Source organism: Megascapheus bottae, chromosome 8 (assembly GCF_031878675.1).
Source record: "Megascapheus bottae isolate mThoBot1 chromosome 8, mThoBot2.hap1, whole genome shotgun sequence".
NCBI lineage: Eukaryota > Metazoa > Chordata > Mammalia > Rodentia > Geomyidae > Megascapheus > Megascapheus bottae.
Window position 1 is genome coordinate 45,740,459 of NC_143516.1, and position 25,183 is coordinate 45,765,641.

Below are 25,183 nucleotides of genomic sequence, written 5' to 3' on the forward strand. Positions count from 1 at the left end.
AATGAAGGAGGGGTGAGAGAGGATAACACTGTTCAAAAAGCAATGTAAGCATTACCTTATGTAACTGTAACCTCTCTGTACATCACATTTACAATAAAAGTTAAAAAAAAGGAAAGAAATACAATAACAACATGCTGGAGGATATGTGGCCAGGAGGGGTCGCTACTACACTGTTGGTGGGAGTATAAACTCATTCAATCATTATGTAAAGCAGTATGGCAGTTCCTCAAAAGACTAAACAAGAGCTCACCTATGACCCAGCAATTCCACTCCTTTGCATTTACCCAAATCCAGAAACAAGGGCACATTAGAGCCACTTCATTAGATGATTGGATCAAGAAGTTGTGGTATTTATACACAATGGAATTCTATGCTGCCATCAGAAAGAATGACATCACCCCATTTGTAAGGAAATGGAAAGACTTGGAAAAAATCATAAGTGACTCAAAGGAACATAGGCTCAATGGTTTCCCTCCTTCGTAATAATTAGTACACATCTAGGACTCTATGAGCAGAGGATTACAGTAGCTCAACACCTAGATACATAAAGTCATCTAGGATGAGGCTAAATGAAAGGACTTCCAGACCATGGAAAGGGAGGTTTATCTTGTTTGGTTATTGTTCTAAATGTACTATGTTATTTCTCTTCTCTTTTGTTGCCCTTTGGTTAATCTCATATTGTTACTGTAGCTGACTTTGTTACATGGTATATTGTATATACATTTATTTGATTGTTTGAAATAGGAAAGGGAAGGGGGGAAAACAAGATGATTGGGAGGAGGTGGGGGGATGGAAATGGGGACAAAAACATAAGGGGTATCAATGTGTGGGAAATAATGCCCCTACTATGTGGCGAATGTAACTGTAACCCCTTTATACGTTATAATAAAAATAAATAAATAAAAGAAGGAAAAGAAAAAAAGACTGATCAAGATATATTGATAAACTGACACTTTGAATTGTAAGGCTTTCCGTAGAACTACTTGAAGATTTTATATATATATATGTATGTATGTATGTATATATACATATATACATATATATACATATAACAGACATAGATGTATACATATGTAAATCCACATATGTACGTACATATGCATACATATACTGTGCCCACGTGCTGTCCATGTATGTATGTGCATGCATATATGTAGCTACTTATGAACAAGTATATGTGTGTATATATGAACACATATAGTCTCAGGACAGTAAATGACAGTGATGATCTCTGGAGCCTGGAGGGTGGCACAGGTACTCCCGTGGGGCGTTTCTCCCACGACACCCACCTAGAGGAGAAGCATTGTGTGGACCTGGGGCTCAGACGGCCAGTCATGTCGCGAGACTGTGCGCCGCACCAGCATCCCCGGCGAGAACTAGTTCCGGTGTCCCGGGCCAGCACGTCTATGGAGTGCAGCAGCATCCTCGCCCAAGCTTCCTTGGCTACCGCGGGGCGGGCCGGAACTTTTGTACCTAGGAACGGCTTTGCACAGTGCAGCGTTGCTTGCCGGGGACAGGGAGGCCAGGGTGCCCTCCTCTTCCTGTCGCGGCCCGGGAGCTCAGCGCAGCAATTCAGATCCCGGAGCGCGGTCGCCAGGCCGGTCGCGTCTATGGTCGCTCCGCGGGCCGCTTCGCCGGCTGGTGCTGTTTCATCAGGGAGAGCTGTATTCCATGGCAGGGAACTTTTGGCAGAGCTCCCATTAGTAAGTGATCCTCCAGGGTTGCACCCGAGGCCGGTTCCTGCTGGTGGAAGGCAGGGGATGGGGGGTTTGAGGCTGGGGCCTGCGACTTCCCCGGGCGGGGATCCAGGGCCCCGGTCCCGTAGCAAACCGGAAGCCAGAGGGGCTGGGGCTGGGGTGGGGGAGAGCGGTGACTTCCTCTCCCCGCAGGGTTTTGGCGGGTGGTGTGGTGGCGAGGAGGACCGGGGAAGGGAGGTTGGTTGGCGGGTTCTGGGCTTGGCTAGGCCTGTGGGATGAGGCGCCCTGGGAACTGGTGCTGGAAGCCTGGCTCTGGGCGGGGCTGGGAGGCTGCCTGCCTGTTTGGGGCAGGTTTATGGATGGTTTTTGCCTTGGATTTGATCGGAGAAACGGCACGGCTGATCCCTTCTTTCGCACTTGTGTGTTTAGATTAATAATCCAAGGAATGTGTCGAGCTTGTTTTGTTTTAATCTCCCCATCGTTTTCTGACTCTGCTTTATTTATGCCTAGTTGGAATTTTAGGTTGATAAAATATAGGTCCCATGCCCTCAAGGTTTTAGCCATTCATTATCTCTGCCTCCTCGTTTGTTTTAAAAGTGTATTTTCACCGGGGCGCTGGTGACTGAATGCCGGTAATCCCAGCCTCAGTACCAGCCTCAACTCAGGAGGCTGGGATCCAAGGATCGTGAACGATCCGAGCCCAGCTTGAGTTTGTGAGACACCTATCTCCAGTAAACCATCAAGAAGCCGAAAGTGAGGTGTGGCTCAAGTAGTAGAGCATCAGCCTTGAGCACAAGAGCAGAATGGCAGCCTCCTGACCTGAGTTAAAGCCCTAGCATCAGCACAAAAAACTAAACAAATAAGTGTATTTTTTAGGGGAGGATGATGAAAGAGATTATAACGATTACCTTGTACTTACAAACTGGCTTGTTGAATGGTAACTTCCTAAAGATACTAAAAATATAATTAAAGAAAAAGAAATGTATTGAATAAGGGAAAAGAAATGTAAGTGGTAGAGTGCTCACCACTCCACCATGGACGACCCCCAAGTTTGATTCCTCCGTACATATACATAGAAAAAGCTGGAAGTTGCGCTGTGGCTCATGTGGCGGAGCACTGGCCGAGTACTGGCTTTGAGCAAAAAGTGTTCAAGGACAGTGCCCAGGCCCCGAGTTCAAGCTCCAGGACTGGCAAAAAGTGTACTTTGTACGTTGCTACCATTTTCATTAGTAAAATTTTGTTTCTGTCAGTGACCAGCTGGCATAATTTAAAAAAAAACTTAAGTATATTTGTTTAAGCAGGAAGTAAGATGGGGGTTGGTTAAACACTGAGTAAGCTTTCCATTGTATTGCTGAAAGATGTACAGGACTCGTTAAAGAGGTTACCTTAATATTAATCATTTCTTAGTGGTAGGATCATTGATAATTGTAAATTTTTCTGGATATAGATAGGATCAGTTCCTATTAACTTTTTAGATCTTTGCATGAAGAATAAAGCAACATTAAACTTGTAAAACAATTTTCTAAAGATTGTTAATTTCTCCTATGAGAAAATGATTTCAGGAAGATGGAATCCTTTGGAAACTTTACAGCTAATTATTTGTTGCTTGGAGAAAGATGAAATGGAAAAATGAAATGGAAATACTATGCATCCTTAGCATAAAAAAACATCGTAACTGACACTAAAAAGTTGGGAAATTTAAGGTGATTTTTGATGTGTTTCTGATATTAGTAGAATTGATTGAGGGGTGTGTGTATGTGTGTGATTAAAGGCAAAATTAGCTGGGTATCAGTGATTCATGCCAGTAATCCTAGCTACTCAGAAAGCAGAGAAGAAGCCAGGGAGAAAAGGCCTTCAGACTCTTTAATTACAATAAAGCAGAAAAAATAAAAAGTTCTAGAGTGGTAAAGCACCAGCTGTGAGCAGAAAGTGAAGTCCTAAGTTTAAGCCATACATACACACAAAGTATATAGAGTTAAAATCACTGAGCAAAGAAGTTTTATAAACTGAGACTAAATGCTTTCTTTTAAGTGAATATTAGGACATTACATATTAAAGAATCAGATGAAGCAGAATAAGATGAATAGGAAGAAAGTCTTAAAACTCTTTGGTGGAACACATTTTAATATATGAAGTTTGATTTTAGTATTGTAAGATGGCCCCCATTTTTTTCCTTTTTTGGTAGGATGATTCTATAGGTCAAATCTAAGAATAATTGTAACCAAATAGCAATAGAAAGCTTTGAAATAGAAAGCTTTCTTAATATTTTATGCTTTTACGTCATAAGGGCATAGGAGTATATACATTGAAATTAAATATCAGTACTTTAGTAACATTTGGCAAAGCATTTAGGTGAATATTATCCTTGTATCAAAATAAGCTACAAACACATTGGCAACTAAAAGAAAATAACTTAAAAAATTGTTATTATGAAGGTGATGTATAGAGTGGTTACAATTATTTAAGTCAGGTATGAGTACATTTCTTTTTGGATAATAAAAAAGGGCCTGAGCACTGTCCTTGGACTTTCTCAAGGCTAGAGCTCTACCACTTGAGCCCCAGCACCAGTTCTGGCTTTTTTCTATATATGTGGTACCGAGGAATCGAACATGGGTCTTTGTGCATGCTAGACAAGCACTCTACCACTAGGCCAAACTCCTGGCCCAAGAAAGTAACTTTGAAGGAGATTGGTAAATTTGGGTGAAGTTTCAGAAAGAAGAGAAAGCCTTTCCGTATATAGCAATATAAATGATGGTCCATTTAAATAAAAAATTAAAGTATCCAGAAATAGTAAAGCTTGCAGAATATTTTCCTCCCTGGTTCTGGGTCTTAAACTCGGCTTGGGCACTGTCCCTGAGCCTCACTGTGTTCAAGGATAGCGTTTTAACCCTTGCCAAAGTGCCACTTCCTCTTCCTCCTGCCCCCGCCACAGCCTCCGCTGCTGCTGTTCCTGCTGCTGCTTTCTTCTTTTGCCAGTCCTGGGGCTTAAACTCAGGGCCTGAGCATTGTCCTTAGACACTTTTTTTTTTTCTCCAGGCTAGTTATGCCGCTTGTTCCACAGTGCCACTCCCGACATTTTCTGTGTATGTTGTACTGAGGAATCAAAAATCATGTATGCTAGGCAAGCACTCTACCAGTAAGCCAAATTTGCAGCCTCACATTTAAACTTTCTTGTTGTTAGGGATTTTGTTGTTGTTTATTCATTGTTTTTGTGGTACTGGTCATGAACCCCAGGGTCTTGGGCATAGTCTTGGTAGCTCCAGCTGGCTTCAAGCTCATGATCTCCTTTAGTCTCCCTAGTAGCTGAGATTACAGGCATGTACCACTATGCCTTGCTTACCTTTAAGGAAAGGTAAACATGCTATTAAAATAAAATACAAGAAGTTACTGTTTCTGAAGTTTAGAGTGGAAAGATCTTCAGGGCCATATTCAATTAGTGAGCTAATTCTCATTAATAATCCACATTTTAAGAAGCGTGAGAAATAGTTGTTTTGTTTTGTTTGGTGGTGGGGCTGAAATTCTAATCCAGGCCAGGGTCTTGCACATGGTGGGCAAGTGCTCCGCCACTAAGCTATATCCCCAGCTACATCTCCAGTATTGCCTTGTATGGTTACTTCTTAAACCTATACATCTTAGAATATGAACTGTTTGTTCAGCTTTCATGTTTTCTGTGACATTCATTTTTCTGTAACATAACTTTACATTTTTACTTTCAGTTTACAATGGATTTTGGATAAACAAGATCTCTTGAAAGAGCGCCAAAAGGATTTAAAATTTCTCTCAGAAGAAGAGTATTGGAAGTTACAAATATTTTTTACAAATGGTAACCTGTTTTTTGGTTGTTGTTGATTGAAGTAGTATATAATTGATTACTTTTTATGAACCTAAAAATTTTTGTCATTTTAAAATTACCATTTTTTATTTATGCAGATACTGTTTTTGTTTTACAGTGTATTCATCTGTCATTTTATTACTCTGGATAATCTGAATAAAGCTGTTTATTTATCAAAGATAATTTGACAGTGGTAGCTAATTTTACCAAGCATTTATAATACAACCAGTTTAAAGTTGGGTAAAAAAATATACTCTGAGAATAAGTGATTCTTTAAAGTTGACATCTTCTAGCAGACGTTTTTACCTTAGAGAATTTTTCTTTTTTTTTTTTTTTTTTTGCCAGTCCTGGGCTTGAGCTCAGGGCCTGAATACTGGCCTTGGACTTTCTCAAGTCTAGAGCTCTACCACTTGAGCCTCAGCACCACTTCCGGCTTTTTTCTATGTATGTGGTACCGAGGTATCGAACCCGGGTCTTCATGCATGCTAGGCAAGCACTTTAACCACTAGGCCAAACTCCCGGCCCCCTTTAGAGAATTTTTCTACTGTGGGAAAAGGATTTGGCCACAAACTGTTAGTCTGCCATGGGATTATTTTGTCATACAATTTTTCTAATCTTTTTTTTTTTTTTTTGGGTCAGTCATGGGACTTGAACTCCGGGCCTGGGGCGCTGTCTCTGAGCTCTTTAGCTCAAGGCTACTGCCCTACCCCTTGAGCCACAGGTGCCACTTCTTGTTTTTTGGAGATAAGAGGCTCAAGGACTTTTTATTTATTTATTTTTTTATTGTAATTAGTAAAAGGGTTACATGATATTTGCCAGATAGAAGGTGCATTAATTCACATACATTGATACCCTTTTACATGTCTTGGTACCCATTACCCTCCCCCCGTTCAAGGACTTTTTAGTGCCCAGGCTGGTTTTGAACCTCGTTCCTCAGATCTTACTTAGCCTCTTGAGTAGCTAGGATTACAGGCGTGAGCTACCGCGCCCAGCTTCAATTTTTCTAATCTCAATAACTCATCTGCAAACTTAACTGTTGTTTTTGAAGGCTTATTATTGATTTTTGTCTTTATAAAATTATAGCTAATTAAGGCGGATATCTAATGTTTTCTTTTTATACTAAATATAGTGTGAAAATCATTAAAAATATTTAGATAGTAGAGGGAACTATATATCATTCAGTTTTGTTACTAAAAGAATAACTTCTGTTTGGGGGCACTTTTTCTTTTCTCTGTACTGTTTTGGCAAATTCTTAGTACTAAATCACTATGAATTAGAGTTTTATAGCAGGTTTGTCCCATTGTTAAAAATGAATGCACTCATGTTTTAAACTTGGGGAGATTATTGTTAAAAGTTAACATTATTGCCATAATGCCAGATAAAATATTTAAAACTTGATTATTTTCCTTTTAGTTATCCAAGCATTAGGTGAACATCTTAAATTAAGGCAACAAGTTATTGCTACTGCTACCGTTTATTTCAAGAGATTCTATGCCAGGTAAGGCTGTTTCATTTGGAGGACTGTGTTCTATCTCTTTGAAACGTTTTTTTCTTTTCTGTGGTCATAGTCAGTTGTGGGGCTTGAACTCTGGGCCTGGGCGCTGTCCTTGATCTCTTCAGCTCAAGACTAGCACACTACTTAGTTAATTAGAGATGGTGGTTAATTAGAGATGAGTCTCATGGGTTTTCCTGCAATAGCTGGCTTTGAAATGTTTTTCTATATTGACAAACCTTAGTATAAACGAAGTGTTTATTTGCCATAGTTACTGTGCTTTTTCTACCAGTGTATGTTCTAAATTGTAATGTTTTAACTTTGCTTTTTGTCATATTTTAGGTATTCTCTGAAAAGTATAGATCCTGTGTTAATGGCTCCTACATGTGTGTTTTTGGCATCTAAAGTAGAGGTATAAAATAGTTTTCTGTTTTACATCAAATATATGTCGGTTAAGAAGTTGGCACTGTGGCTCAAAATGGTAGAGTGCTCAAAAATGGGTGGAGCAAAAGGGCTCCAGGACAATACTCAAACCACAAGTAACTGACAAAAAACTTACATATTTAATATTGCCTATGTAAGGACAATGATAGATGATAATCACATAAAATAATTGAAAAAGCAAAAATGTATTTTATACATGCTTTTAAATATTTACTTAATAAGCATGTAAACGTGATACTTAACTATGAGTGAAGTGCCTTTTCTTTCTTTCATTCTTTCCTTTTTTTTTTTTTGCTGATCTTAGGGCTTAAACTCTGGGTCTGGATGCTTCTTTTATTCAAGGCTAGCACTCTGCCACTTGAGCCATAGCACCACTTCTGGCTTCTTTTTTTTTTCTTGGTACTTGATTGGAGATAAGAGTCTCGGGGACTTTCCGGCCCAGACTGGCTTAGAACTGGGATCCTCCACTCTTAGCCTCTTGAGCTAGGATTACAGGCATGAGCCACCAGTGCCGAGCTTATAAAGTGTTTCTAAGTCTTTAATAACTGATTCCTGCTAACAAACTGTTGAGTTTATAGTAGTAGTATCCACATTTTATAAGTGAGGAAACTTAGGCAAAGAGAGATGAATAGCTTGCTTAAGGTCATTTACATAGTAAGTACCACACCTTGTATTTGAACCCTGAGAGTTCTGTCTCCTAATCTTATGAGTGATGCTTAGCTTAACTGCCTTTTGGGTGTTGGTTGACATTAAGTTATAGCCATTCAATTGCCTCAGCTCCTCTATCATATCCTGATAAAAATCTGTGTGACTTTTATCTTTAATTAACTATCAGCTCATAGTGGTAGAGTGCTAGCTTGAGCAAAAAGAGCTCAGGGACAGCACTGTAACCCTGAGTTCAAGCCCCACGACCACCCAAATAAGGCAGCTCCTCTGTCATAACTCATATGTTTATTTCCTACTATCCTTTCCTATTCTGTTTCCTAACAGGCCATAAGAAAAGCAAAAAGAATGATGAGTTGCAAGAGATTTTAGCAGTGTTGTATAGGGAGAGTAGAAAAATGGAGTGATGGGAAGATGTTAAAAACTTGGAGCTGAAGCTGAAATTTTCTGTTCAGCTTATGTACCTTTTCAGGTTTCTTTTTTCTTTTTTTTTGCTTGGGGCTTGAACTCAGGGCATGGGCGCTGTCCCTGAGTTTTTGTGCTGGAGGCTTTTGGTGGTTAATTTGAGGTAAGTGTCTACTGGACTTCCCTGCTAGGGCTGACTTAGGGTATGAGCCTCACATTCTCAGCCTCTAGAGTAGCTAGGATTACAGGTGTCAGCTACCTGCACCTGGCACTTTTTAGTATTTTTTTTGGCAGCTCAACGCTCAGCTAAACCCAAGACAGTAGCAGACTATGAAAACTGGGTGTTTTGTACAACTAATCCATGTGGCCTTTAGTATTAACAAAACCTTAATTTAGTTTTGTTTTAGCTATTGTTTAGGAATAGATTACTACCTAAATGATAATTGACTTTATTAGAAATAATATTAAGAAAAGCTTTCTAACATTTAAGGTTCTAATGAGAAGTTGGTGGGGGTTTTGCCTTTTTTGGGTAGTCATGGGGCTTACCCTCAGGGCCAGGGTACTTGTCCCTGAGCACTTTTTGCTTAGGCTATCACTCTGTCACTTTGAGCTGGTAGTTAATTGGAGGTAAAAGTCACTGATTTTGCTGCCCCTGGTGACATGGGATCATGATACTCAGATCTCAGCTTCCAGAGTAGCTAGGGTTATAGGCATGAGCTTCCAGGGCTCATAAAGAAGTATTTTAAGTATTTACTTTTCAAGTAAATAACCTTTTGGTCAAGGCTAATGCTGTAACACTTTGATCCACAGCATCACTTCCAATTTTTTTATGGTTTATTGGAGATATGAGTCTCACAGACTTTCCTACCTGGTCTGGTTTTGAACTGCAGTCCTCAGATCTTAGCCACCTGAATAGCAGGGATTACAGGTGTGAGCCACCAGCTCTGGCTCACTTTTTTTTTTTTCTTTTGCCAGTCCTTGGGATTGAACTCAGGGCCTAAGCACTGTCTGAGCTTCTTTTGCTTGAGGCTAGCACTCTACCATTTGAGCCACACACAGCACTGTTTCTGGCTTTTTGTTTATGTTTATGTGATACTGAGAAATACAACCCAGTACTTGATACATTCTTTTGATAAGTAATTATTTAGAACTAGAAGCACTGCTCAAGTGGTTGAGCATCATTGTGACCTGGATAAAAAATTATTTGGGCTGGGTGTGGTGGCTCACTCCTGTAATACTAGCTACTCAGGAGGCTGAGATCTGAGGATCAAAGTTCTATGGCACTAAAAAGTCTGTGAGACTCTTATCTCCAATTAATTACCAGAAAACCAAAAGTGGCACTGTGGTTTGAGTGGTAGAGCAGTAGCCTTGAGCTGAAGAGCTCAGGGACAATGTTAAGGCCCAGAGTTCAAGTCCCACAATTGACAAAAAAAAATATTTTGGGGAATGTACTGTATATCTTTTTGGATTAAATTATAGCATTATTGGTTTTTTTTTCTTAATCTGACCAAACCCGTTTTAACCAACTATGGAAGTTGTATATAAATGGTGTTTTAGTAATATATCTCAGACTTACATTTTTATTTTCACTTGCCAGGGTTGGAAATGTAAGTATAAGTACACATTTATATTGTACCTACAAAGGATGGTAGGTTGCATTTGTGTGAAGTTTTTTTGTTTTTTTTTTGCTGGTTAAGGAACCAATTCTTGATTTTTTTTTTTTCCTCTTTAAAATGAAGGCTTTAGAAATCCTAATGGGCTTTATGTGAAATTAAATGGTACAGTATATGTAAAGCAGATCACTTGATAAATTCCAATAATAGGCAGTGGTAATATGATTGGGTTGAAAGAGGAAAGGACAACTAACTTTAGAAGCCTTATCCTATGTTCTTATTTTTCTCTACCAGAAAAAGATAATAGATATTTGTATAGTCTTCTAAGTAATGTCAAAGTTGATCTTATTCAGACATTAGATATGTTTTTAGTAAATATCTGTTCATTAGTCCCAGTTCCATTGGATAGAATGCATACTTAATACTACTTCTTATGGGTGAGTGTAGAATTTAAATGTTTTCTTGGAAACTGGCATTGTGACTTTAGGAATTGGTTTCTAATTTGGTACCTTTTCTTGAGATTAATACTGTAATTATTTAAAATTTTGTCTTAGTTTGTGGGTTGGTACAGGAGTTTGAGCTTAAGGCTTTACAGTGCTAGGATGTGGCACTGAGCCACACCTCCAGATCTTTTTGCTTTACATCTAGCCTACACTGCAATTGTATTTGTGACTTGTTGTAACTAAGATGATAGGTTTGAAACTCCATGTCCAATTTTTAAAAAATTTTTTTAGTTGTATAGAGGGGTTATGGTTACATTCGCCACATAGTAGGTGCATTACTTTTCACACATTGATACCCCTTCTCATGGTTTTGTGCCCATTTCTCTCCCCACCCCCTCAGAATCATCTTGTTTTTCCCCTTCCCTTTCTTATTTCAAATAAATAAACCAGGTAACAAAATCAGATACAGTAACAATATGAGATTAACCAAAGGGGAACAAAAGAGAAATAGCATAGTACATTAAGAACAATAATCATATAAGATAAAGCTCTTTTGTTTTGGAGATCCTTTCATTTAGCCTCATCCTATATGACCTTATGTATCTAGTTTGCACCATGACCATTTTTTTTTCTGTTGAAATTGGGCTGTCAAGAACGTTTTTGTCTGGGCTATGTAGACCCATTATTCTCCCAGTCTCAGCCCCTGCGGGAGCTGGGATAATAGGTACACTCCATGATGCCTGGATGCTGATTGAGATGTTGTCTCATGAACTTTTTTTGCTTGGGCCAACTCCAAACTGCAAATCCTCAAGATTATAATTAGGCACGAATCACCAGCATGAAGGTAAATTGTGAAAATTTTAAGGAATAATAAATTTAGAATTTTAAACATTTCAAACCTCAGTTAGAAGCTGAAGGCTATATATAAGAAGGGAATTTGCAAATACTCTTGAATAGACCTCATGTTTTTGGATTAAATTTTGTGTGTCTGAACACATTTACTTTTCTTTATCTAGGAATTTGGAGTGGTTTCAAATACAAGGTTGATTGCTGCTGCTACTTCTGTATGTAAGTGCAAAAATAATGCTCTGCTTTAACCCTGCAGTCTAAGGAAAGCTCCATGGTACCTAGATCCCTTGTAGTTTATAAGACACACGTAGTTGAGTTTGTTACATCTCCCAAGAATAGCTTTATTACTAACTAGCATACGTGACAAAAATAAGTTTAAAAAGTTGTTAATCATGTCTAAGATGATAACTTTTTTAAGAATCATTAAGTGGTTGTACAAAGAAGTTTACAATTCTGTAAGTCAAGTTATGAGTACAATGCTTCTTGGTTATTGTCACCTCTTCCTTCATTGTCCCCCTCCTGTCCCTACCCTCAAGTTATGTAGTTCATTTATTAATATGCATTGGCTATGGCTACACTTGCTTACCATTCTTCCCTCCATTTCTATGCCCTCCCTTTACCCAACCCCCAAAATGTGTTTCTACTCATTTTGATAAATAATTTCAAAAGGCAGTATTTGTAATTTTAAAAGTGAGTGGTAATGATCAAGCTCAAAACATTGCCTCAATGGTTCTTAGTTTTATAAGGACTGAAAACACTCATTTCCTGATTTTATTGTTTTATAGATACTAGCCATTATTCTTTGGGCTAGATTCAACTTATTTCTTTAGCAACTGTAATGTGTGTATTTAATGAAAATCGTGAACTTTCATACCTCCAAATTGAAAAAATGTTACATAGGAAAAAATTCTGGCTGTGTAGTCACTACGCTGACTTTCAGCCTCAGTTGTGTTTCTTGTTAATTGTGCTTTGTCCCTAATCAGTTGTATAACCTTGAGCAAATTGCTTGGTCCTGAGTGTTTATGTAAAGAGCTGAAGTTTAGCTGTATATGAATCAAGGTGTAAATGGAAGTAACATTATATAATAACAATTGTAGAACTACTGTACACAGGTTTCTAATATTATGGTATGCTCTGTCTTTTTAGATTAAGCAAAAAGACATTATCTGACAAGAGATCATACAGACCTTTAAAATTATTTCTGTGATCTACACAAGAGAGACCATTCTGTGTTTTGTGAACCAAGCTGAGTGATTTTTATATTTTGAGGTCATCATCCTTTTTTGAGAGGTACATAATAATCTAGTCCAATATTTTCCATGTATACCAAATCCAAACGAGGATGTGAGATACGGATCAGTTGGTAGAATACTAGCCAGTGAGTGGAAGCTCAGGTACTGAGTTCAAATCCTAATCTCAAACCAACAATAAAAAAAAGAATGCCAAATGATAAATGATGTGCATAGCTACTCTTGACTAGGACTAATCCCTACTTCTAAAGTATTGACTGTATATAGGAACTTCCTGCAGATGTATATGTTATGGAAAAGGAGAAAAGAAGAAACTGTAGTGGAGAAATCCTGACAGACACTCCTCACTCAGCCAGATGATCAAGATCAGTAGCAGTGATGATAAAATACATTAATAGTGGGTACCTTTGGTGTGTTAATTATGAAAGTGGTACTTCTTTAGTCTTCCTTTCAAGAATCCATAACCCGACTCTCATCAGACCTGTTCCAGTAGGAGGCACCTTTAAAGTAGCTTAGTACTACTTAAAAGTGCTGATTATCAGCAGCAGGGAAAGTCTGGAAAACTTATAGCCAAACTGAGTCTGAAGATATGTGTGATGGTAGTGTCTTAGCCGAATTCCTGCAACAGAAAAAAGATAGATCCTTCCCTTTCTCTTTTCCTCCTTTTTTCCCTTTGTCCCTCCTTCCTTTCCTTTTTACACGCCTATATAGCATTTGAAAACGCCATTTAGTTTATATAACAAGTGTAAACTCATGTGCAATTCCCACGCCCCTTCTGAACTGAACTACAGAGAAGAGAAGGGTATCATTCTAGGACTAGAATGATTTACATGATGAAAAAGTCAGTGGATTTTTTTTCAGTCTTTTAATTTATTTTGCATACAGCAGCAGAACCCTTTAATATAAAGTGTAAAATTGAGCCTCAAATTATGGTATGTGTCAGAGCATAGGACTTCTCTGGAAACAAAGATATAGAGATAAAGGGTGACATCATTTGAGATGCATTGCATTCATAAACTGTTGAATGGTAACTCCTTTGTACTTCATTATCTATACTTAAAAATCATTTTAAAATATAAAGAAACAATGAAAATTCCTCAGCACTATCAGCAGTCCCTACTGAACAATTTGCAGCCATACTCTAATATTCTCTATTGTGATAAAGGAATTGCGAGTTAATTTACTTTGACATTTTTTTAGTTACTGTTTTTTTTTTTGTCTGCAGTGAAAACTAGATTTTCATATGCCTTCCCAAAAGAATTCCCTTATAAGATGAATCATGTAAGTATATTATATAAAATAAATCATTTGTAAAGTAGCTCTATTTGATAGAAATAAATGTATGTTAGAAATTCCAAATATTTCAGAAATATATATATAGTAAATTAAAGCACCATGCCTTCAAAATTATTAATTTTTAAAGAATATATCATAGTAATTGTGCTGCCATTTAATCACCTTGTCAAGTACTCTGCCTCTTGCTATGTTCCAAGCCCTTTTTGGCTTTAGTTATTCTTTGGATAAAGTCTCACCATTTTTTCCCAGACCAAACTGAACTGCAGTCGTCCTCCCCAGCCTCCACTGTGGCAGGGATGACAGGTGCATGCCCAGCTTCTCTGCTGAGATATAGCCTCACCAACTTTGCCTGGACTGACCTTGAATTGTGGTATTACAGGTGTGAACTACCTCAAATGTCCCCTGAAAACGTACTAATAATATTCCACATTAAGCAATTAATTCTTAGACTTGGAAGCCCTGGCATTCGTATTTTCCATAAGCTTCTAGGTGACATTAATATATATCTGGGGTTGAACACTACTATAATGGAACAGGATGAACTCATAATGGTTTTAGTAGTTAACATTGTTTTATAAGATGAGTTTCTATCAACAGTTTGCTAAGTATGCCCCTTTTTTTCATGTTGCAAAGGATTTGGTTATTCTACCTAAATTGAAAATTTCTTATTTATAGAGCAATTGCATTCTACATTTGTTGTATGAAAGTATATTGAAAAACATGAAGGTTTTGTTGTTTTTCTCTTTTGTTTGGGGTTTGTACTTAGGATCTCATGATTGGGTGGTGAAGGTACCATTATGTCTTGAGCCACATACCCACCCAGCCTGTAAGATATTTAAATAAAAGTGAGTAAAAAGAATGCTGGGGCTGGGGAGTCGCTTAGCGACAGACGGTATGCTCTATGTGATAGCTTTAATCCCAGCACCAAAAAAAGGAATTTTCCTTATAAGTGTTTAAATGTTTTATAATTGTAATTATGTTAACTATATAGTAGTAAAGTATTTTTTGTTGTGTATGCTCATTCTAAGCTATTGTGTTTATGTAATGTAAGAATATGCAATACATTACTAAAATGTCTATATGTTATTTTAAGCTAAGCAGACTGGTAATTAGGCTTCTTGTTGACTGTTGATTTTTTTTTTAATCAGATATTAGAATGTGAATTCTATCTACTAGAACTTATGGTGAGTGTGTTTCTTTCCTGTAATGAAGTAAAATTTATTATGTTTAATAAAGCCAGGAATAATTTAATGAAGTGATTTGTAGGGAGGTACATTTTTAAACCATCCAGGTGATATGTGGTGAAATTGAAGCATCTAGTAACATCATCACCTGTTTCTTTTCTGAAGTTGAGAATATTGTTTTGTAGTACCTGTAATGAGAGGATAATATGTAAACAAGTCAGAGCATCAAACCACTGTAAATTATTGCACAGTCTGTGCGTGTGCAGTGTTATTTGAAGGTAAACATGTCTTTGGCAGGATTCTGCTCTTCCAGTTGGGAATTAGGATTTTTAGACTAATGAGGTCTCAGTGTAATACAGATGTGACACTGTGAATCTCTAAGGGAATGAATGGATGCTGACTGACTACCGACAGATTTACCAAGGTATATTCCAGAGAAAGAATTGCCTTTACTGATGCAGTAGAGTTCAGGGCTGTAAACAGCCCTTGCTTGAGAGAATAAGTGTGTTTAAGAGAATAAGAGGAAAGCAAGAATGAGTTAGAGAAGTAACATTTTGAAATACATAATTACAAATCATTCGGGTAATATCTTTTTTGTGTTGTAATAAATCTGCTTTTACACATGTTTTTAACTGTTTCTAGGATTGTTGCTTGATAGTGTACCATCCTTATAGACCTTTGCTCCAGTATGTGCAGGACATGGGCCAAGAAGACATGTTGCTTCCCCTTGCATGGTAATTAGAACAGAAGTTTATTAATAGTGTACTGTGTTTGTAGGTAGGGAAACTGGTTACTAAATGTGAAATTCAATTATTAAACCAGTTTTGTGAGATACTTTGTATTAAGCAAGAGATTTAAGTTTTAATGGACATAATGGTATTAATGCTAGTGATAATTATTTAAGTGATCTGTTTGGTGACTATTACCTGCTAAAATTTTGGGTGAAAAAATAAGCAAAAATTATGAGTGAATTTGTCTTTAGCATGCATTTTTGATGGTATTATTTTATATAATTTATTAAGAGTTTTCAAAATTGAGTATTCCCTTGTTGACATGTGCATCTATCCTTTACATTGGTGTTTTAATCTTTATTTCTTTGTTCAGTAATAAAAAAGAGAAATAAGTAGGCATAAACATAGGAAATCTACCCCTGTCTGGGAGGAAAACAACATAATTCTGCTTTCATTAATATATGATTTACATTTCTATAGGAGAATAGTGAATGATACCTACAGAACGGATCTTTGCCTGCTGTATCCTCCTTTCATGATAGCTCTAGGTATGTAAGTGTGATATCCCTTTATTAAAGTTGTTAGAAACCAATTTGGATCATCCTGAAATAAATTTCACTCTATTGTGCTTCATGTTTTTATGTTCCATGAAGTAATAGACTAATCTTTGCATGTGAACATTAAATAATACGAATTTCAACTGTTACAAGTCAGGATTATTGTATTATATAAATTAATTTTAGCCAATTTTTAAAAAAATAGAACATTTTGTTGAAAGGGAAAAGAAATTGTTAATATTCTCTTATAAAACAACTAGATTTCTTTTTTTTAATTTCCAGACCAGATTGAGTAAAGAAGCAAAAGTGATTCTGGCTGTCAAGCAAGGGGAAAAGTTAGCTCCTATGTATGGAAAAGTTAGCTTCTATGTATGGAAGGCAGTAATGAGTTAGAATAGTCTATGGAGGCAGATCATCTTCTCTTTAGACTTGACTTACTTTACAGTGTGGGGAAATCACCTGACTTTTACAACTTTGATTACCTAATTGTGAAATAGAGGGGAGCAGATCCTAATTGAATTGTTTGAAGAGTTACCTGAGATAGCTTATAGCATACAAATCTCCCATTGTTTTCTAGATACTTCTTAGTTTCTGTTCCTTTTTTTTCCTTCTGTTGATTTTCACAACTTGATGAACTTTCTCCCTTATTTAACTTTCCTTTTCTTTTGCTAGGACAGACTTTCTTTTTTCCTTTCTTTTTTTTATTAATTTTTTTATTGTGATTAATAGAAGGGTTACATTATATTCACCAGATAGAAGGTGCATAACTTCACAAACATTGATACCCTTTCTCATGACATGGTCCCTATTTTCCTCCACCCTCCTCCCACTTACCTTGATTTCCCCCGTTCCCTATCCAATTTCAAATAACCAATTAAGCACCTATAAAATATATCAGATAACAAGGTGAAAAATTGTAACAATATGAGATAACTAAGGGATGGCAAAAGAGATGAGAGAGAACATAGTACATTAAGAACAACAGTCACTCATTATATGGCTTTTCTTTCTATATCCTGGAGGTCCTATCATTTAGTGTCACACTATTTGGCCTAATGTCTCTAGATTTTGTTCTATTGTAAATCTCTGCTAGGAGAGCCCAAGGTTTCTACTGATTATTACAAATGAGGGAAGACTATTGGGCCTATGTTCCTTTGAGTCTAGCTTACTTCACTTAATATGATTTTTTCTAAATCTTTCCATTTCCTTACAAATGGGGCAATGGCATTCTTTTTCACAGCAGCATAGAATTCCATTGTGCATAAATACCATATTTTTTTGATGCAATCATCAACTGAGGGACATCTGGGTTGGTTCCATATCTTTGCTATGGTGAATAGTGCTGAAATGAACATTGTTGTGCTGGTGGATTTAGTATGCCCTTGTTTCTGGATAATTGGGTAAATGCCAAGTAGTGGAATTGCTGGGTCATAGGGGAGCTCTGTGTTTAGTCTTTTGAGGAACTGCCATACTGCTTTCCATAGTAGTTGAACAAGTTTGCACTCCCACCAGCAGTGTAGTAGTGATCCCTCCTGGCCACATCCCCGCCCGCACCTGTTGTCATTCGTTTTCCTGATCCTGGCCATTCTAACTGGAGTGAGGTGGAATCTCAAAGTTGTTTTGATTTACATTTCCTTTATGACCAGAGATGTTGAGCATTTCTTCATGTGTCTATAGGCCATTTTTGTTTCTTCTTCAGAGAAGACTCTTAAGTCTTTGGCCCATTTTTTAATGGGATGGTTGTTACTTTGGAGATTAGTTTTGGAGTGATTCAATTTTTTGAGCTGTTGATATATTTTAGATATGAGGCCTTTGTCGGTTGTATGGTTGGTGAAGATCTTCTCCTATTCTGTAGGCTTCCTAATTAATTTACTAGCGATGTCCTTTTCCATACAGAAGCTCTGCAGTTTAATGCAGTCCCACTTACCCAGCCTTTCTCTGATTTGTTGGGTTTCTTGGTCCTTATTAAGAAAGTTTCGACCTGTGCCAAGGAGGCCTCATGTGTCTCCTATTCCTTCTTGTAAAGATTTCAGTGTGTTGGCTTTTACCTCGAGGTCTTTGATCCATTTGGAGTTAATTCTAGTGCTGGGTGACAAAGAAGGATCCAACTTTAGTTTTCTGCAGGTGCTTATTTATTTCTTAAATGTTGTTTTGTTTTTGTGGGTTGTTTTCTTTTCTTTTGCTTTTTTTTTGGCCTTCTTACAATTAGGCTTAGCTAAAAATTGTCAGCCATAAAGTAAGATTTATTCTTGGTATTGTTTTGTCCAGGCTAGCCTTGAACCAGCAGCCTCTTGGTCTCGAACTCCTAAATAGCTAGGATTTTAAGCATAACACTGTTTCTGGTCAAAATAAACTTTTTTAAAATGTAGAAAATATCTCCCAATTAAACCTTTCATTATCCCTCTCAATGGATAAAATCATCAGCCTCTTTTTTTTTTCAACCGTTTATATGTGTACTCTTCTTTTCTCCTATTCTTCCTTTTTTTTTTTTTAAACACCCTCCCATAATCTTCCTAGTATCACCTCTGTCTGGTTTAGGACTAGTTGAATCCTCTCGCTTGGCATTTTCTGCAATATGTGAAGTATTGCTTTTTTTTTTTTTTTTTTTGCCAGTCTTGGGGCTTGAACTTGGGGCCTGAGCACTGTCCTTGGAGCTAGAGATCTACCATGTAAGCCACAGTGCCACTAATGGCTTTTTTCTATGTATATGGTACCGAGAATTGAACCTGGGTCTTCCTGCATGGTAGGCAAGCACTCTATACTAGGCCAAGTTCCCTTCCTGAAGTACTGGTTTTTATTACTTCACATTTTTGACCCCTAAATGTCTTCTAGGCCTAAGCTGTTGATTCTTTTAACCTGGGGCGACCAATATGCCAGTTGACATTGTGGTGACTGTTTGCTTTATTCTGTGCTTTTTTTTTTTTAAACAAGGACCCTCTGTAGTCAAGAGTGGCCTACGGGGATTGTAGGCATCTGTCAAAACACTTGTTTAGTTTTGTTTCTTTTGTTTGGGATGTTGAGACTGGAACAGGGCTTGCGAAGTAGACAAGCACTCTACCACCAAGCCAAAATCTAGCTCCTTGGGTAGCTTGTCATTCTTAGTGAAGTCATACAAATAGCCAGATCAGGAACTATGCCTCTCATAATCTGGGATAGAATTAGGGTAGCCAGGCTCAACAGTGGGAATTGTTGTAGGCAAAATTGTGGTATAGATTATTGTCTTTAGGTTCTTCCACTATCTTCGTATATACTATGTGTAATTTTTTTGGGGGGGTCATGGGGCACAGTGAGGAACAAGATCTTTAATGTAATCTAATTTTTTAGTCTTTACTGCACTAAATTGATGAGCTAATCAGTGATAGTTATTAAATACAACTCAAACAGAGTATTAGGAAATACACAATTTATGAAAGAGCTGGGAGTTTAGCCTAGTGGTAGAGTGCTTGCCTAACATACACCTGGGTTTGATTCCTCAATACTGCATACATAGAAAAAGCTGGAAGTGGTGCTATGGCTCAAGTGGTACATGCCCAAGGACAGTGCCCAAGCCCTGAGTTCAAGCCACAGGACTGGCAAAAAAAAAAAAAAGACAAAAAGAAAAAGGAAATCTTGTTGTAAGACTATGTATGCAGTTAAACTTGAACAGCTCTCTCATTTTTCAGCTTGCCTACACGTGGCCTGTGTTGTACAGCAGAAAGATGCCAGACAGTGGTTTGCTGAACTTTCTGTGGATATGGAAAAGGTATTCCTTAAGATTCTATTGTCGTAAACATTTATAAATTCATATTGTGGTAGAGCATGGGTGATTCAAACCTGTAATCCTCTGTACTTGAAAGGAAACTGAGAGTAAGATGGTTTAAGGCTGCTAGCCCAGGCTGAAAAGTTTATGAGATTCTTTCTCAATTCTATAATTGGGTGTGATGGCATGTACTTCATACCTTTAGGAAAATTAAAATTGGGAAGGTAGTGAATTCAGAACAGCCTGCGCAGAAAAATCCAAGACTCCCTCTCAACAAAATGAAGATAGAGATGGTCATACATACCTATCATCTCAGCTGGGACAGGAAGTCAGAATAAGCTGATTCCAGATATGTACCCAGGCTAGATAGGAGACCCTATCCTCAGAAACCAGTGTACAAAACGGACCTGGAGGTGGGCTTAGTGGTAGTGTGTCTACCTAGCATGCTGTTGACCACAGTATTAGAAGAGATGTATCTGAAGTTTAGTTTGTTTAGGATTCAACATAATGGTCAACTTTTAATTTGATTGGTTGCAGAGCAGCCTCTAACTTCTCAAATTATTGTAAAAACTAATTGCTACTATGAATCTTAGATATCAGACTATTTGTGAGAAAGTAGTGCTCACTCCTTTTCTTCTACCTTTTCTGCTCAAATTTTGAAAGCAATTAAAATCAATTAAAAATGGGATCTATTTTTAGAAAAGACAGGGCTAATTTGGGAACTGAATATGGCAGATCTGAGCTGCCAGTTTGGTTTTTCATGTTTTAGTTTCTTTGGTTGCTTTGTATTTTTTTTTTTTCCTTAAATTTTTAGATAGTCTTTCTGGGTGGCTCAGGAAGACCTCAAACTCAAATCCCCTTGGTCTTCTGTCTCAGTTTCTTTCTTTTTTCTTTCTTTTTTTTTTTTTTGCGGGGGGGGGGGCAGGGGGCACGGAGAGTATGTGTGTATGCTGGTACTAGAGCTTGAACCCTTGAGCCTTGTGCCCTTGCTTGTTTTTTTTTTTTGTTTTTTTTACCCACAACTGTTGCTTTATCATTTTGAGCCATACTTCCCACTTCCATCTAGCTATTTTTACTGGTTAAGTGAACAGTCTTTCAGAATTGTCTGCCTGGGCTTGCTTCTAACTGCAATCCTCAGATCTCAACCTCCTGATTAGCTAGGATTACAAGAGTGATCCATCAGCACCCAGCTTTCATTTTTGTTTTAAAGTGTCTGTAAATAATAGGAAAATAACAATAAGAATAACAAAAATAAAATAACTAAGGCTGATAGCACATATGCTCAAAGATGACAGGTAAGAGAAAAAGATAACAATGTGTTGAAAATTAGTGCTTTCCATTTATCAAGATCTTCTCATCTAAGTTAAATACTTAAGGATAGAACTTTTCCCTTTTTTATTGTTCTCCGGAGGAGATGTATAGTAGAGTTCTTATATGTTTTGTTCTTTGAGGTAGGTTCTTGCTACACAGCCCAAATTGGCCCCTTAATTTTCTGTTTTTCTACGTCAGGCTTTGAGTGCTGGAATAACAGGCCTTTGCTGCCATGACTGGTACTCCAACTTTTTATACTGATAGGTTGCTTATTTTCATTACTGAAAACTTTTCAAATACTTTCTTGTAGATTTTGGAAATAATCAGGGTTATTTTAAAACTGTATGAGCAGTGGAAGAATTTTGATGAGAAAAAAGAAATGGCTACTATTCTTAGTAAGATGCCGAAACCAAAACCACCTCCAAACAGGTATTTTAAATTTTTAGTCAATGGTTTCATTTAATTATTTATTATTTTGTTTCTTAGATTGTGTTGTTTTATATGTTTCCCTACCAGAACTTCATAATTCATGCATACTTTTCTAAGTGATTTAATAGATTGAGAATGTCACTTTTCTTTCATTAGCATCACTTAAGTTGTTCAAGGGGGTTTCATTTTAACATGTCCATTTATGTATACAATGCATCTTGATCAACATCACCCTCTTCATCAGAGAATGTCTTACTTTTTAAAATAAATTAATCTGATTGTCTGATTAGCAGTATTTCCTAATGTAACGGAGGTCTATTACAGGTATTCCTCAACATACAGCCACATACTATACATATACTTAAACAGAACTGAGTTAAACAAGGTCATGAAATTCAAGGATAAAGAGAAGTTCTGTACCAGTTTGATTCTGTGCCACATACACGCTGGCTATTCTTATGTTTTACAGATTTCGGTCATAGTTTTCAAAAATTTTAATGATTTGATATAATAAAGGATTTGGGCTTTTGAGTGACCCATAACACACCGTAACGTAGAGTTTGCCAAATGTAAATTTCCTATGCTAACAAGTTTTTATCCTTGTCTTAAATAAGATCTGTTCATTTATTTCAGTGGTTCGCAGCCCTCAGTATCACGTCATTTGAGGTAGTGACTAAAGGCAGAAGGAAAATAAATACCTCCCATCTTAGTCATCCAGAAAGATAATTTATATATAACACTGAGCTAGATTGGTAGGTTGCAACTGATTAATTAATGTTACAGTTTGGAAGGAAATGATACTTGACTTATACAAGGAGCTGTTCAAGGCAGTCATTCAAACAGCTACCTTTGGATGCGTTTTTTACAGAAATCCCCTGAGTGATTCTCCACTAGTGGCAGGGCCTGGAGCTACAAGATGATGGTGGAGAAGATAAGGCAATAATCCTATTGCCACAGTCACTGGTACTTTCAGCTTTAGGAAATTACCGTGTTTTTCTGATTTAAAGATTTGCTGTAATGACATATGATTTTATTATGCCATTAGACAACAGTTTTGTTTGTATGTTTGCTTTTTTGGAAGAACACTTTTGGTTTCCCTAAATAGTAGAAATAGAATTTTATATGTTAAGATTTAATTTCATAGGAAATTTGTTCAGAAAAAAGGTGTAATCTCTATGTTGAGTGATACCTGTAATAATAATGAAACCCCATACACTAATTTAAACTTTTTGAGTGTAAATGGACACTAACTTTTAGACTGCTTGTTATGTGTTAGGGCAAAAGTTACAGAAGAATAAAAACATAAAACCAAATGTTAGTTTTCTGTATTTTAATTTTGCCACATTTGTGTCTTGTAATCAGGATTGTCTTTATCTTATGATGATGCCACAGAATAATAAACTTCAGAAGATAGTAGGTGTACAGGTGTTGAAAATGAATCTTTTAATTGGTATAAAATCTCTTTCTTCCCCATTTGAACAGTGAAGGAGAGCAGGGTCCAAATGGAACTCAGAACTCTAGCTACAGCCAATCTTAAAACATTCCGAAGAAGTCTAGTGGAGCACTTGGAAATAAACCATTGGACAATTTCAGTAATGTCTTCAGTGGGACACAAATGAAAACGAATAGCTTGCTTCTGTCAAGCATGTTGGGAAGTGATTTTATTTTTGGAAAATAAGTTGTTCTTTACCCAATTTGGTTCCAGTACATCATTTATTAAAATCTCTTGATTATAACAGTGTAGAAGAGCTGCAAGGGGACCTACAGACAGACAGACAGACAGACATAACAAAAATAATAGCTTTTAATAAGTATATTATTTCTTGATTTTGATAATAAAACTTTTTAGCTTTTTTATTAAGGAAGGAATCATGATGAAGCTAATTTGAAATCCATTTTGGTCAATAAGACAAAAAAAAAAAAAAGGACATTAAAAATCCTATGAGGGTTTTGGTCCTTCCCCTCCTCCTCCCCTTTACTTTAAAATTGTACTTAAGGATTCAAATCTTTAAAAATCCTAGATTTTGATAATTATGATAATTTCAGGGAGATTATTCAAATACTTACTGATTTTAAAATGTTTTATATTCAGTAGTTTTAGTATTTTGCCACAGAAGATACTAACCCAGACTTGTAGAAAAGTGCAATATGTATAGCATACTCTGACCTTTTTTAAAGTTAATTCTGCAACCATTTTGAAATGCTGACTGAGCAAAAAAATTTTTTTAATCCTGCCTAAGGTTATTTGGATTAATCACAGTTAACAGGCATTTTGAAAGCCTGTAATTATTAATATAGATTGAAATACAAATGTTCATTTTTAAATCTGCTATAAAGGGTTTTTTTCTGAGATATATATACACCATAGTTTAATTTTTATGTCTTTGTATGGAGTTACAGGTTTTTTTAGTTATCTTCATCCAGAAAAATAATCAGGTTTTAGGCCAGTTAGATACTGGCAACTTTTAATTCTTATATGAGTGTAGGACTAAAAACTAAGACTAAATATTACATCACTAGAACTGTGCTGTCTGTGGAGCTTAGGAAGCTAATCATTTTCTTCAGACTTGAAGCAGAGTGATAAATAAAACTTGGGGTCATAGGAAATTTATGTACAATTAAGGATTTTTTATAAATCAGTTGTGAAAAATGGATTATTAAATTAAGTGTTAATTTCCTAGTATAAAACGTCAAGAATAAAGTGAGATCTCCACTCTATTGGACTAATGTCTTCAATTCATCCTTTTGAATTTCTCTTTATTATTTTATGAGACTTTTTTTTGGTCAGTCATGGCGCTTGAACTCGGACTGGGTACTGTGCTTGAGCTTTTTTGCTCAACATTTGTGCTCTACCACTTTCAGCCACAGCTCCACTTCCATTTTTCTGGTGTTTAATTGGAGATAGGAGTCTCATGGACTTTCCTACCTAGGCTGGCTTTGAACCACTCTCTTCAGATCTCAGCCTCCTGAGTAGCTAGGATTACTGGTATGAGCCATTAGTGCCGGGTGTGAGCCATTAGTGCCGGGCCTGAGACTTTCTTCAGTTAAGTGTTAGGTAAAAGTCTCCTATATGTAATCAAAGATAAAACCAAAGGGTTTACTTCTTTAGGACTAATCACAGATGAGCTGGAAAAGAGATGTATAAAATCAGAACCAATGACTAGTATGGCATCCCCAAACTTATTGTAAGGTAATAAATAAGAAAACAAAGTCTTTAGGTCTAAAAGAACGTTGAGCTTGGGTAGGAT

General features: G+C 36.9%; 1 protein-coding gene across 2 annotated transcripts; it reads left to right on the forward strand.

Moving 5' to 3' along the window:
- The first annotated feature begins 1,539 nt into the window (after positions 1 to 1,539).
- On the forward strand, positions 1,540 to 23,711 carry Ccnc (cyclin C). Of its 2 annotated transcripts, none has more exons than XM_090338379.1 (12): positions 1,540 to 1,703; positions 5,414 to 5,520; positions 6,943 to 7,027; positions 7,364 to 7,433; positions 11,606 to 11,657; positions 13,914 to 13,969; positions 15,133 to 15,168; positions 15,811 to 15,902; positions 16,380 to 16,447; positions 20,119 to 20,198; positions 21,817 to 21,935; positions 23,418 to 23,711. In XM_090338379.1, exons 1-12 carry the CDS (start codon positions 1,672 to 1,674, stop codon positions 23,470 to 23,472), a joined length of 852 nt encoding a protein of 283 aa, XP_090194505.1. In that variant the 5' UTR covers positions 1,540 to 1,671; the 3' UTR covers positions 23,473 to 23,711. The 2 variants fall into 2 exon arrangements, with proteins under 2 accessions (XP_090194505.1, XP_090194506.1); XM_090338380.1 differs by lacking the exon at positions 23,418 to 23,711 and adding an exon at positions 22,804 to 23,411.
- The last annotated feature ends 1,472 nt before the right edge of the window (positions 23,712 to 25,183 follow it).